A 14,472-nucleotide genomic window follows, 5' to 3' on the forward strand; every position below is an offset into this window, starting at 1 on the left:
TTTCAGGACACTCCTTGCATGACTTAGATATAGCGATATATGCGTTCTACCACCCAGTATCCTTACATTTTCAAAATCACATCAGGATATGCTAGTATAAAGCTATTTTGCAGTTTTTCTGTGTAGGAGGCAGGCTCTTATAGTAGGTAAAATAGGCACAGCTGTACTAGTGTTAATCTAAAACGTGAAAAGAGCCATTGCCCCTTATGATGTGTGTGTGTAAACGATGCAATAGTCTGTCAACATTATCACGATATACACAGAAGAGTGCACGTGGCCTGGGGTGGTCCAGCGGTCTACAATGCCTGCATATGCCCATGTTGGCATGGGTTCGAATCCAGCCCATGCCCTGCTGACATGCCCTCTCCTCCTTACTTCCCTGTCTATGTTCACTATCTCTATCCAATAAAAAAAGAAAAATATGAGTGGGACTGCCCCCACTCAGAAAAAAAACGTTAGTGCATTATCTTCTAACTGGCTTGTAATGCCTCGCCCTCCCTCCAGGTGGCGTGTGACCTGCTGAGGAGGATCATCCGTATCCTATACCTGAGCAAGCGGCTGCAGGGCCAGCTGCAGGGGGGCAGCCGGGAGATCACCAAGGCCGCGCAGAGCCTCAACGAACTGGGTGAGTGGTGGCTAACACGCCCTGCCTAATGGGATATGTCATATTATAGTAAGTAGCCTTGAGAACCGATGGTTCTCTCGACCCTAATGGCCCTTACAGGGCAGGAGCCTATCTCCTGTTTCCATAGCGTGAGCCGGCTTGATGTACAAGTACACTCCCTGGACATGACACTGGTATGTCGCAGGCTCTGACACCCAATCCAACCTTTAATGCTGAGTGCCAAGCAGGGAGGCATCGGGTACCATTTTTATAGTCTTTGGTATGACTCGGACTGGGATCAAACTCACAACCTCCCAATCTCAGGGCGGACACTCTAAGGTCACTGAGCTGGTCATATTATAGCTTTATTTTATTTTTTATAAACTGTAATATGTTTTTAGGGCATTTCTGCTTTATTGGGATAGAGACAGTAGAGATTGACAGGAAGGATGGGGGAGAGAGGGGGTGACATGCAGGATATGTTGATGGCCACAATCAAACCACCCTGAAAAAAAAAACACCCTGCGGTGATATGGCATGCGCATTAATGTGCTACACCACTAAGCGACCCTATATCACAGCTCTTTATACGATATAGTGCTGTCGTAGCTATACAGCCGTAAGCGCTCTAACATCGTAACATAGAGAGCCGTGAAACGCTGTTTAGAGGAGAATCACCTTGTTAACAGCTTTGTGGTGTAGCTTTTAAAACAGTAGGCTTTGTAAATGTCATATGTGGTTTTATGACCACAGACACTTGTTACTGTGGGCCTGGGGAACATATCCCAGCTCGTTTGATTTGAATAAAAAAACGGTGTGTTAGTCTCTGTTCGTAGCCGAGCAGACGCCTGATGAAATGCTCGGTGAAGGAAGACCTCGTTTAGTCGATTTTTAAGAGCTGCCGACGGAGCCTGGGGAGTTGTCTTGCTGTGTTAGATCCAATCAAGTTTGAGCATGTGTGTGTGTGTGTGTGTGTGTGTGAGAAAATGTTCCTCAACAACAACAACACAACAACACTGATGTGTATATATAGTTCATCAGCTGAACGAACAGTTGGCTTACTAGTACGATGCAAATGTTGCGTAGGTGGGGTGAGAAACAACCATACACAGACATAGATGTCAAACAGCAGTCTTCATTATACACCCCATCGCCCGGGGCGACAGCTCCATATGGGTTTCTGAGAAAGCGATTACTTTTTTTTTGCCTACTAGCCTGCAGGTACGGAGGAGTGTTAGTCCCAGAGTCAGTGAGAGGCAGGGGGCTTGTTTGTGAGGTGCACTGCCATGGGGAAGAAACTGTTCAGGTGGTGCGAGCTTTTTGGTCTTGATAGGCCCGGAACCTTTTTCCGGATGGAAGTCTTTGGAAGACGTGGTGACCCGGGTTCTGGGTCCTGGAGTGGAACAGGTCCAGGAGAGATGGCAGGTTGCAGAAATGTACCGGACTGTGTGGATCGCCACAGTCTAGGTAATTTAATGGGAAACACTGCAGTTAGAACCATATAACTCTATTTACAGCTAGATGTAGAGGCCTGTCCGGGGTCTGTGGTAAGCCTGAGATGTTGGTTGGTGTTACCTGTTGTTGGTGTGTCTGGTTGAAAAGCGTATCTCGTATGGACTCATGAAGTTTCATGGCCTGCCAGTCTTTGTCTTTGCCTCATAACCTCTCTCTCAAATTCAAATTCAAATGTGCTTTATTGGCATGACTGTCTGTTGACAAAGCATACCTCTCTCTCTCTCTCTCGCTCTCTCCCCCCCCCCTCCTTTTTACAACCCCTCTCCTCCTCCCGCCCCCCCCCTCCTCCTCCAATATCCTCTGTTGACTGTCACCTGTCCAATACATTTCTGTTTCTCTTGAAAAGCGGCTGAGGAGATGTCATTTATTTCCTGGAGCCAGTCCAGAACCCAGTCAGTCATTTTCCACACATACACAGTACACACACACACAAACACAGACACACACACACATACACACACCCAACACTGCGCCGACTGGCCGCTGTCTGAGCCCTTCTTCTTCTGCTGCCAGGACGGCATAATGGCGGTGTGTAACAGGCCTGGTGGAGCTGACCTAATACAATCACCCAGCACCGCCAGCCTAATGTGATTTGGACCGGCTCTCTCCTGTCAGCCACAGGACAGCGCAGGAGGGTGGGTGGAGGGGGGGGGACACTAAACAGGTGGAGAGGGTGGGGGGGGGGGGAGTGAAGCGGAGTAAGTAGATGCGGGGAAGGATGGAGAGAGGAAGGAGGGAGAGGGGAGAGGGACGAGGCCTCTCTAAACCTGGGAGGGAGGTGAGGAGAGGGTCAGATGGGGGATGGGTAGTGGCTTGTAGAAGAAAGGAGGGTGAGTAAATAGGGGATTGATGGATGGCTGGATGGATGGATGGATTGATGGATGGATGGATGGATGGATGAATTAGGGGAGGGGGGGGGTTGATGGGCCATTGTGGAAGAGAAGGCGATAGCCTGCTATTGTTGAGGCAGACGTCAGTCAACTAAAATGTCGTAGCAGGGTCTATAAGTGCTGCCAACACACGGCAGGATAGAGCGCAGGACAAGACCACTGAATGGGGTGAGAGTGACGGAGGGGGGCTGACTACTGGGGGGGGGGGCGGAGGGGGGGGGCAGAAGAAAGACTAATGGGAGGAGGCAGAGGGGGTTGACTTAGGGATGTGAGAGACTGAAGGGAGTGAGTTAGGAGAGAGAGAGAGAGAGAGGGGGGGGTGGCACCGTGGGGGGAGAGACTGAAGGGAATGAGTTAGGAGAGAGAGAGAGAGAGATGGAAGGGAGTGAGTTAGGAGAGAGAGAGAGAGTCTGAAAGGAGAGAGAGAGAGAGACTGAAGGGAGAGAGAGAGAGACTGAAGGGAGTGAGTTAGGAGAGAGAGAGAGAGAGAGAGAGTCTGAAGGGAGAGAGAGAGAGAGAGACTGAAGGGAGTGAGTTAGGAGAGAGAGAGAGAGTCTGAAGAGAGAGAGAGAGAGACTGAAGGGAGAGAGAGAGAGAGAGAGAGACTGAAGGGAGTGAGTTAGGAGAGAGAGAGTCTGAAGGGAGAGAGAGAGAGACTGGAAGGGAAGGGAATGAGTTAGGAGAGAGAGAGAGAGAAAGAGAGAGGGGGGGTTGGGTGGGTGGCAGCGGGGAGAGAGACGGAAGGGGGGGTGGGGAATTTTACAGATGTCTGTAAATCGAATAGGGTTCGGAGATTTACTGGCACAGACTGTCTGGCACTTTTACACTACAGCCCGTCTTCTCCCTCTCTGGCATAGAGACGCTCCAAGTCCCACAGTATCGACTCCCGCTGTCTGGGACACTGGATCCCCAGGCTTGGCTGGGCCCGGGCCCAGTGCACTACCTCCACCGTTGACTGGGATCAGGTGAACCGTGAACCAGGATCGATAGTGGAGAGAGGGTGTGTGTAGTAGAGACAGTCGAAAGCTCACATCCGGGGAGTGAGTCGTCCATCTCCACTTTCAACGTTAGAAAGAAAGTAATCTATTTTCGATGACACTTTTGTGTACGCTGCAATATTCCGCCGGTAATCCGGTGTTTGTGTCCTCAATACCTTTGACATTATTGGCAAGGCTGGCCTCCTCCGCCCAGCAGCCCTCTTCTCATCCCCCCCACCACCCCTCTTGCATGTCCTCTCCCCGTCTCTGCGGTTATTTGTTTTCTCTGCAGGGGGGAGGGGAGGGGGGGGCGGTGGGGGAGTAGCACAGCCTGTCAGGGCGGCGGGGATGGAGTGTCATTCAGAGCGCCCCGCCTCAGCGACCCGCTGTAATGAGACAATGATCCCCTCCGCCTGTCACTCTAGGGGCGGAGTGGAGTCCCGTGAGAGAGGGATGAAGGGGGTGAAGGAAGAGATTAGGGGTGGGACGATTAGAAAATGTCATGTCACGATTATCGTGGGCAAAATAATCGCGATCCACGATATTATCGCGAGAATTTATAAAAAAAAAAAAAAAAAAAAAACTTTGTTTTTAGAATGCCAATAAAACACACTGTAATCACTTTAACTTAGATTTTGTTGTATTTTTATTGAATCATGTTAATAACATTAACATCATTTTAAAAACAGCTTGACAAAAATAAAAATCTTTAATAAAATCTTAAATAAGGTAATGATAAATTATAAGGTATCACTGCATAAATAAAGGAAAAAAATACTGTCAAACAAAACTTGAACACTGACACTTTTCTGTCATCAAACTGAGTGCTAGCCTTGTGGCTTAGAGACTTGAAAGCTTCAAGATAGGTTAAAGTGCAAATGTGAGAAATCTCAATTATATTACTATTTATTTATAACATACGATTATGACATCCTCCCTCTCGCCAGTTTGGGGCAACATAGACTTCTCCCCTGGTGCCACGGATAGGGGTTTCAAGCGGTGGGACAGCAAAGGGATGGTTACTATCGGACATTTATATGATACGGAAATACTACTTTCATTTGACCAATTATGTAAGAAATATGACCTACCACGAAATGAGTTTTTCAGATACCTTCAGATACGAAGTTTTTTAAATAGCCAAAAAGACACTGGCCTCTGTCACCAACCCTCTCCGCTGGAGGAGATAGTCTCTGCTGGAAAGACGAGAGGCATTCTGGGGCTTGGGTATAGAGCACTTTCGAAATATGATAAAGGCAAACCTGCATTTACGCCCAAAGACTGGAATAATGACCTGAACATTAATACTGATGAAGCAACTTGGTCACTAATATGGCAATCGGCAAACGACATCTCAATCTGTAATAGGACGAAGGAAACGCAATTTAGACTACTACAACGTTTGCAGATTACTCCCCAACTTAGACATAAAATGGATCATAACAAATCGGAAATGTGTACAAAGTGTATTACCGAGGTTGGGAGCTTTGTTCATTGTGTTTGGACTTGTAGATATATAGATGATTACTGGAAAGGTATAGTGGATAAAATTCATCTAATTCTAGATGTTACATTGGATAAGGACCCCATGTGTCTATTGTTTGGGTTCCCAGACAAACAACTTAAAAGTAGGCATTCCAAAAGACTTCTGTGTATCCTCACTTTTTGTGCAAGGAAAAATATATTGCTGAAATGGATAGACTGCAAACCTCCTACAATAGCTGGATGGCACAAGGTAATTTTTGATATGATTCCTATGGAATATCTGACATATAGGTCTAAGTGTAAGATAAAGACATTCTATAAGATTTGGTCTCCGTTCTTAGATTATATTGGTACCAGACTGGCTGCCATTGTAATGAAAGGTTTGGTGGATTACACTCAAGAAAGTACACAAGACTAATGTGTAACAGATCTACAATGTATGGGTCACAATATTATTTACTGTGCTGGTGTTGTGCTGCCGCTGTGTTTAGGACTGTAAGACATGGATGCTGTCTCCGATGGGGGTGATCCCCCCATATATTATGGCATTTGTTGTGTCATTTTCTTTTCTGTTTATTTCTGATATGTGACATGGCCTCCCCCCCCCCCCCCCCCCCTGTTTTTTTGTTTTTGTTTTGTTTTTAAACATTTTCTGTTTATGGACAATGTACTGCATAACAAAGTGCAAAACTAGTTTTCTACTATTAATGGGACAATAACCTCCCCCACGGATACTAGTTGTTGTTGTTATGTCCTGTTGTGTACATGTCTCTGTGAAACACTGTGAAATATTAACCCAAAAAAAAACGCATAGGTCACATACATTAATACATACAATAAAAACAGACAGACAAAGCAGTGTTTATAAAAGGTAGTGCCTATTTAAAAAGTCCAGTCATTTAAAAATAATAATTCACCAAAAAAAAAAAAAAAAACGATTATGACGATTATTCAACTAATTAAAATTCTCCACGATAAAGTTATCGCGGGTGTTTTTATCGCGATTAACGATAAACACGATAATCGTCCCATCCCTAGAAGAGATAGGGTTGGAGAGAGTCGAGGGAGAGGGAAACGGGGAGAAAGGGCAGGGAGCGTTGTGGAAAACAAGGTCAGGGAGAATGAGTGGCGTGTCATTTATGATTTTATTACATTTAGTGCGTTTGTATTGTTAGGCCTACAATACATACAGTGTGTTTGTGTGTGTGTGTGTGTGTATGTATGTATTGTTAGTATGTAGGCCTACATACCGTTGGGGCTGGTTGTGAAACATGTCTGATTGTAAGAGAATGGATGAATAGATGGATAAAGGGGTAGATGGATGGCCTGTCTTAGGCTGGTCTCCCTAGAATGACCTGTATGGATGATTTAGTGCTCAGGGGGAGATTGGTCTACGTCACATGACGAGAGAAAAAAAACTGGAAAAAAAGTAGCTTGTATCCCGACATCTCTCCTCATCTAATTCTATGGTGCTGACTGGAGGCTCTGTGAGAAGGCTTTTCTTCCATTGTCAAGTTCAGACGCCTCGCTTCATAGAGAATACTGTCAGTGTCCATCTCCTCCTCTACCTACCACTTATATGAATTATTCTGTATCAAGCGTCAGTACTTGAATGTTGTAGAAGGAAAAGGGAAAAATGTTGCCAGGTTGGAAGATGAGTCACTGGAGATGTGAGCCCACCTGTAACAGTTTCATGGAGCTTCAATCAACTTCACCCACCTGAATTTAGTACCCTCTGGACAACTGCCAGCCAGTACCAGAGCTTTTAATCATCTCCTAAAATGCACTTTGAACATTTACACGAGTAGAATGATTTATTTGATAGACCGTTCGATGAGTGTTTCAAAAGGAAATCCTTTTGAAGTGTTAAAAAAAAAAAAAATATATATATATATATATGGATCCCCAAAGCACAGACTGAGCTTATGACCTCCAAAGAGATGTTGGATGTTGTCCAACCAAACACTTTCCCCGAATTTGTTTTCCCCTCCCCATCCTAACCCCACATGGCCTTTAAAGCTGATATGGCAGGCAGCCACATACCCACACACACACAACAAAAGCGTTTAATACTGTGTACCCTTGTAGCAAAAATAGATTTTTATAAGGCTACATTATTCTCTTTGAATATAAAGAGATCCCATATTGATCCTGTCCTGTCCACCTCTCCCTTATGACAGATTTAGACATTGAGCCCTGTATGAATGAATGAATGTTATGGAACGTTATCAATCAACCTGGATAAAAATAAATAAATAAATAATTGTTTTCCTAAGCCTTCCATCTCGTACTGTAGCTGTCTTCTTGTTCTTGTTCTTGTTCTTGTTCTTCTTCTTCTTCGTTCCGTAGAACCTCAGTCCCCCCCCCTCCCCCCTCTCCTCGTCTAGACACACACACACCCTAACCCAAACACACACACCCTAACCCAAACACACCCCCCCCCCCCCATCCCCTCTCCTCATCTAGATGCCTTTTCAGCAGATGCTCTACATTGGTATTCTGTGTGTATGACAGGGCTGCTTTTGGGCCAGTCGAGGGAGGGATGCATGCATGACCTTCTCGTGTCAACGCGGGGCGCGTGGCGCTGATGCGCCCTGCTTGCCATGGCCAAACTGTTTTATTATCTATCTGGAAACCTGGCCTTATTATCTATCTGGCAACCTGGCCTTATTATCTATCTGGCAACCCAAGGCCTCGGGTTATCACAAGGTATCAAGCCATGAGAGAAGGAGCGCTCGCAAGGACAAGTGTTTTCAGCACTGCACCCCGTGACCAATCCACTTCACATATTACACACACCCCCCTCCCCACCCCCATTCCCACCGCCACCCCCACCAGTAGCCCTACTAAGCGCTCTGGTGCAGGGTCAGAGTCCTCTGTGTCCTCCAGCTCCTGACACCTTTCATGGGGGTGATGAGGATGTGAGCGGAGAAGGCCTGCTGTGCTCTGGGCTCTATCAAAAGATACAGATTGACACGGCGGTTGGCCTCGCTGGTGATGTTGAGGGGAAACAGTCTCTGGGTCAGCCATGTTGGCTCAGCCTGGGGGGTTAGATAACAGGACGTAGCAGCTGTGTTATCATCAGAGGCCACGGAGGCACAGAGAGAGACGACCGGCCGAGGTCATCTCGGGATGGGCCCCCACATGCTGCTAATTATGTGGGAAATCATAAGGTCACATTTTAGTAATTCTGTGATGATAATGGATCATCGGATGTCTCTCTCTCTCTCGCTCACTCTCTCCTGCTCTTGCTCTCGCCCGCTCTTGCTCTCTCTCACTTTCTCTGCCCCTCCCTCTCTCTCTCTCTCTCTCTCCCTCTCTCTCTCTCTCCCTCTTTACTTCTCTCTCCCTCTCTCTCTCCCCCCCCCCTCTCTCTCTCTCTCTCTCCCTCCCCCTCTCTCTCTCTCTCACCCTCTCTCCTTCTCTATCCCTCTCTCTCTCTCCCTCCCCCTCTCTCTCTCTCTCCCTCCCCATGTGTCCCCATCCCCAGTGATTCACAGGCAGATGGAGAGGGCTCACCAGTGAGTACAGGAACCAATATTTCACCCATAAATATCTGTACCTCAAGTTTACAAAGTGAGATGGAGTGGGGAGGATGTGATGTAACAACAGAATACCCTTTCGACCTGTTTGGAAGTTATTTATTATAAAAGGACACATACCGTACTTAAGTGTTTTTTAAGTGTCAATGTATCTACATACGTCGTCTATACTGTACATTTTCTATACACAATATCATTATATTACTATTAACAGAACACCATGCAGTACATTATTTTAAGTCGTCCTTGACACCACTCCACCGTTTTCACAATAAATAGTAATAAATTATCCCCGTCATCAAGGGGGCTGTACAATTAAATACACCGTCATTTACACTACTGCTTTGGATCAGTGGTTTCCCTTTTTTAATGAGTCGGTACCTGATACCATCCAGTGACCCTAAGTGTTCATAGCTTACTACACAGTCTCTGAGACGTTTTACTACACAGTCTCTGAGACGTTTTACTACACAGTCTCTGAGACGTTTTCGCCCGACCTTGGCTTCACCTTGCGCCTCACAAACCCACCTAGCGGCACCAATGATACTCATGATACAGTGGAGCCACTCTGACATGAACGCTTTATTCCACATCCTGTGAAGAGTCGTCTTGGTTGTCTAATCTTGGTTTGGTACCCTATTGGTTAAGTCCTTAGCTTGTTCTCTCTCCTATTCATCCACATCCGCTGTGGCTTAGGAGGTAGAGGCAAGGTCAGCGGTTCAATCCCTGGCGGTTCAATCCCCGTTTACCAGTCCGTTTACATCCTCTCTCCTATTCCACATGGACTTATTCCACATCCACCGAAGAGAGACATTTCTGTCTGACCTCTGTCTCTTCAAAGGTGACCTTTTTGTTCCTCTTGGGGTCGATCCAGGAGTTGTGGATGACCACATTGTTGGGCGTCGGGTCCGCCTCCACCACCGACACCACCCTCTTCTTCATCTTGCTCTTCAGAACCTTCTGGAACTTTTGCCGTGTGAACGCGTAGAGCAGCGGGTGGAAGATGGTCGTCCCGTAGGCCATGACCAGAAACCCTAACCGCAATTTGACCGTGAAGTTGCTGGGGCCAGCGCTCAGGATGACCGTGTTGAGCACGGTGATGGGGGTCCAGCAGAGCAGGAAGGTGGAGATGATGAGCAGAGACATCCTGAAGACGCGCTTCTGCCTCTCCCTTCTCTCCCGGTGCCGCTTGACGGCTCTCCGCAGCGCGATGATGACGGACACGGATGTCCTCATGGCCAGGGGCGGGTTCCCTCCTCCCCGCACCGCTCCGCTGCTCTGGGACGCGTCGGTCGACTCCGGCTGTGTCGCGGTCGTCAAGGAGATGGTCTTCTTATTCTGCGGCTTCTTCTTGGGCGGGTTGTGTTGGAAGCGTGTCCCGATGCGGATGTTCAGCGCCTGGAGGATCTTGTAGTAGGTGACCAACATGACCACGGCCGTGAAGAAGAAGATGGGGATCTGGGCCAACAGGTGGTAGTACAACCCCAGCTCTGTGTAATACTCGTTCACATGGTCCACAGAGGCCACGGCAGTCTGGTTGACATAGTCTGAGCTGGAATGGCTGAAGAAGCCCACCTCCATGAAGGGCACCAGGAAACTGAGGAAGGACAGAGCCCAAATGGAGCCCAGCAGAGACACGGCCCGGCCCATGGTCAGCACGCGGTTGGCCGGACGCACCGAGATGTCGTAGCGGTCCACAGTGATGGCTAGCACGTTAGCGGCGGTGGCTACACTAGCGAAGGAGATGCAGGCCTCGTGGAAGCAGCACACCAGTGCTGTATTGGCCTCTAGGGGGAGTAACACTACCACTGCTGTCAGGGGAATGCAGCTCACACACACCTGGAACCAGATAAAAGAAGAAGAAGACATGAGACCAGGAAGTACCAATTACCTGTGCCTTGTTATATGCACACCACAGATCGCCCCAATCCATCTATTCATGTAACTACATGCAAATATATTGTTATTACTCTCTCTACAGTAATTACAGCATTATATGAAGCATTTGCCCAGATATGGAAGACCCTCACCAATACGTCCAGTACGTGTAGGTTCATGGTGACTATGTTGGAGACCGAGCTGATCAGGTTCTGCTTCATACAGTAGAGGACCAGCACGGTGAGGTTAGAGCTCAGGCCCAGCACAATCTCCAGCACCAGGAACCCAGTCAGGGACACCTGGAGGCAGATATAACGGCATTCATCATAATCATTTAAGCACTTAGGTTCTTAGGGTCAATTTAACCCTCTTTTGTGGAAGACATCTTTGAAAGGATAATAATGCGTTTCATTTAAAGACAGGTGTCAAAGTGTTCAATTAAATTGCATTTTAGTTCAGTTCAAGTGAATTACTGAATTGAAAATAAAACAAATATAGAAACATTTTAAAACCTGTTTCACGGTATGACTGATTACCTGGAAGCTGATTGGGTAGGGGGCAGCCGAAGGGGTCATTTCCAGGTCAGAAGGTTCGGCAGTGTCGAGGACAGTCATGTTGCTCATTGTGGCTTCTGAGAGCAGCACAGGGGGGGTATGCATTATCCTGCAGAGACCGAAGTGAGACACAGAAGTGATCAGCACTACTAGTATATACTACTCTACCTCTGTCTACCTCTGTCTCTTAGACTGTCTGCCGGTCTGCCTGTCTGATTATGTCTGTCTGCTTGACTGTCTGATTACGGTATGTTTCTATTAGAAAGGGGGTTGTTCTCAGGGCACCGAAGAATCCTTTCATGTGGAAATGCTAATATTGCCGATGAACATTTAATTTGTGGAACGTCTAAGAGCTTTCTCATACGTTTTCCAGATCAAGCCGATTTTGTTATGTAGGCCTAGACTTGACGAATTTGTTTAAAAAATTGCAATTATGTATAAAAGAAACCTACTTAGGTGTCTGCTGTGATGATTAATTCCTAGCTTTGCGGAAAGACACGGTGTTCTCTTCTTTTATCTGTTCATTCTGTTTGCCGTCTTAGAACTGATAGTGCTTCACTTGTGCTTGCCTGCAGAGTCATATTGTTTTGCTTAAAAGGGTCATGTTTGGGACCATTCAGATTCTGCTCTGGCAAGATGTTCAGCAACACGAGTGACGAATGTTTCAAAAGATGTCAAAGGAATATAACTGGATGTTCTGTGTGTGTTTTGTCCTAAGGCACATTCTGACTTTCAGGCATTGTGGCCAAATAGATTGTTCTCCTACACAGCCAACACACACAGCATCACACACTATACTCACCAGACAAACACATACAGAATCACACACTATCCTCACCCCTCCCTCGTGTGCTGTCTCCCCCTCAAGAGTACATGAACCAGTCAAAGCCTGCTTGCCGCGGCCCCCATAGGAAACCGTACGATCCAACCATAGTTTTATTGTTTTGGTGTGTTACTCTCTGCCAGGCAGGTACACCTTTTTGGTTAATCCAGACCTGTCTGCAGCCCTTGTAAAAGTGTGTGTGTGGGAGTCACAGGTTAAAGGTCTTTGACCCTAGATGGTAGCCTACGGTACGATTGGCGGTAGGTCCGGCTGAGTGGGTTTATCAGGGATCCTTGGTTGCGATTGAGGGGGAGGGAGGCAAAGCTAAACAGTCCGTCCCACGACAACGCCAGAGGATGTAGCAGAACAAGTGAGATTTATCACAGGGAAATCACCAGTCCCCTCTTACATCTGTGGCAGCACTGTATTCCAGTCAGGGGGAAAAAGCAGCCGTGTGGACACACCGCCGTCTCTCTCTGATTGGGAGGAGAGGATAACGCATTGTAAGAACCATCCACGTGGTCCCCCCCTCACTAAATGAATGCCTTGTCTTGTGTTCAATGTTCTTCCCCTTTCTCTTTCACTGTCCTTTGTGTTTCGGACCATTGAGCTGCAATGTCCTCTTCTCCCCCAAAGCGGTACCAGTGCCAGAACAATTCCCTACTGTGCCCCCCTCCCCCCTCCTCTCCGACACTCTCACAAAGCACTCCTCTCCTCCTCCTCCTCACCCTTCCTCTCTTCCGTCAGTGCGTACTCCCCTCCTCAGAGACCGAAAGCGAAGGTCCAGTAAACGTCCATGGTTTTCAGATCACCTTGGATGCTGTGTAATCCACTGGAGGGAAGCCAAATGACCCCCCGCCCCCCACCGTCTTAGACGCAAGGGGCAAAGTCAAAGGTTAGGCCTGCCTGTACCTCAGACGAAGGTTGAAGGTCGAAGGTTGTCATCTTGGACAGAGGAGATGAAAATAGGTCCTTTGGCTTGTGTGGCCTTTGGCAAACGCTCTCTCTCTCTCTCTGTCTTTCTCTCGCTTTGTCTTTCACAGAGATGGAGAGGCCGACAAGGCTGGGAGTGACATCATCATCCCTTAGTCTCTCCTCCTCCCTCTGCTAATTCATGCCCTTCATCCTGGAGAACAGAGAGAGATGGGGAGAAGAGGGGGATGTTAATGAAAGGCGGAGGGGTTGTTATTTTATAAATAATTGAGACGAGAGTGTGTTGTATCTGAGCTAAACCTTCTCTTATGGATTATTCTGTTTTTTTCAAACAATTAGATGAACTGTGCCAGTCGTCTTCCTTGGTACTACACACTTACATCTTGTCTCTTGGCCTAATGAGTGTCTGTGTGTTCAGTCTCTGACCTCTAATTGGGTTGGTATTGAATTTGTGTGTGTGTGTGTGCCTGTGTGCGTGTGCATGTGTGAGATTAAAATATTGTATTTCTCTCTCTCGTCCCCGTCCCCCCCGTCCCCCCCTTCCATCTTTTTATTCCTTTATAACCAATCAGTCCCTTGCGCTGGTCTTTGATGGCCCCTCTCCTGCATTTGTTTGGCAAATGAGCTGTGACTGGACCTCTGGGCAGCCTCGTCCTCTCCCTGTCTCCGGACACACACACACACACACACACACACACACACACACACACACCAGGCAGACAGAGGTGGGCAGTGCTTCTGGTGCTATCCCTTATGACAGGGGAGGAGCAGAGAAGAGCGTCCTATGTGATCCTTCTGACAAAGGCTGTCTGATTGCGCTTCTGGAAAAAAAAAAGTTTAATCCACAAGCTTTTCAGCTCTTCACTGAATGCATGTGACAGCTCGCTGAGCTGCTCTCAGAGGAGAGAGAGAGAGAGAGTGTGTGTGTGTGTGTGTGTGCGTGTGACCTCTCTCTGAGCTCTCAGCGGAGGCGTGTGTGAGCGTGTGTGTGTGTGTGTGTGTGTGTGTGTGTGTGTGTGTGTGACTGCTCTCACGGCTCTCTCCCTCAGACGAGTGGAAGGCTGTGTGAGAGAGACAGAACGGTTGAGAGTGAGAGTGAGAGCGGCGCGACGCGTTCGCACACAAAAGACCTGGCAGGGCTCAGCGCCAAGCAGGAGGGCTCTATCACACTCAGGAGAGAGATGCTTAACATCATCACAGTGTTCAGTATGCAGCAGGGCTCTATCACACTCAGGAGAGAGATACTTAACATCACTGTGTTCAGTATGCAG

At 47.5% G+C, this 14,472-nt stretch overlaps 2 protein-coding genes across 2 annotated transcripts in view; one reads left to right on the forward strand and one right to left on the reverse strand.

The window, feature by feature from the left end:
- The window catches only part of cog5 (component of oligomeric golgi complex 5), a 114,283-nt gene that overhangs the window by 7,640 nt on the left and 92,171 nt on the right, over window positions 1-14,472 (forward strand). Inside the window, exon 6 of the mRNA XM_080537613.1 lies at window positions 505-625. Within this exon, the coding sequence (XP_080393739.1) occupies window positions 505-625 (121 nt within the window). The remainder of the gene's footprint in view (window positions 1-504; window positions 626-14,472) is intronic.
- Window positions 9,800-11,550, reverse strand: gpr22a (G protein-coupled receptor 22a; the record flags this gene model as incomplete). The annotated part of the gene is made up of 3 exons (XM_080538669.1): window positions 9,800-10,852; window positions 11,044-11,190; window positions 11,428-11,550. The coding sequence occupies 3 exons, from the start codon at window positions 11,548-11,550 to the stop codon at window positions 9,800-9,802; spliced, it is 1,323 nt and encodes a 440-aa protein (XP_080394795.1).

This window comes from Nansenia antarctica (assembly GCF_963989245.1).
Source record: "Nansenia antarctica genome assembly, chromosome: 8".
NCBI classification, from domain to species: domain Eukaryota; kingdom Metazoa; phylum Chordata; class Actinopteri; order Argentiniformes; family Microstomatidae; genus Nansenia; species Nansenia antarctica.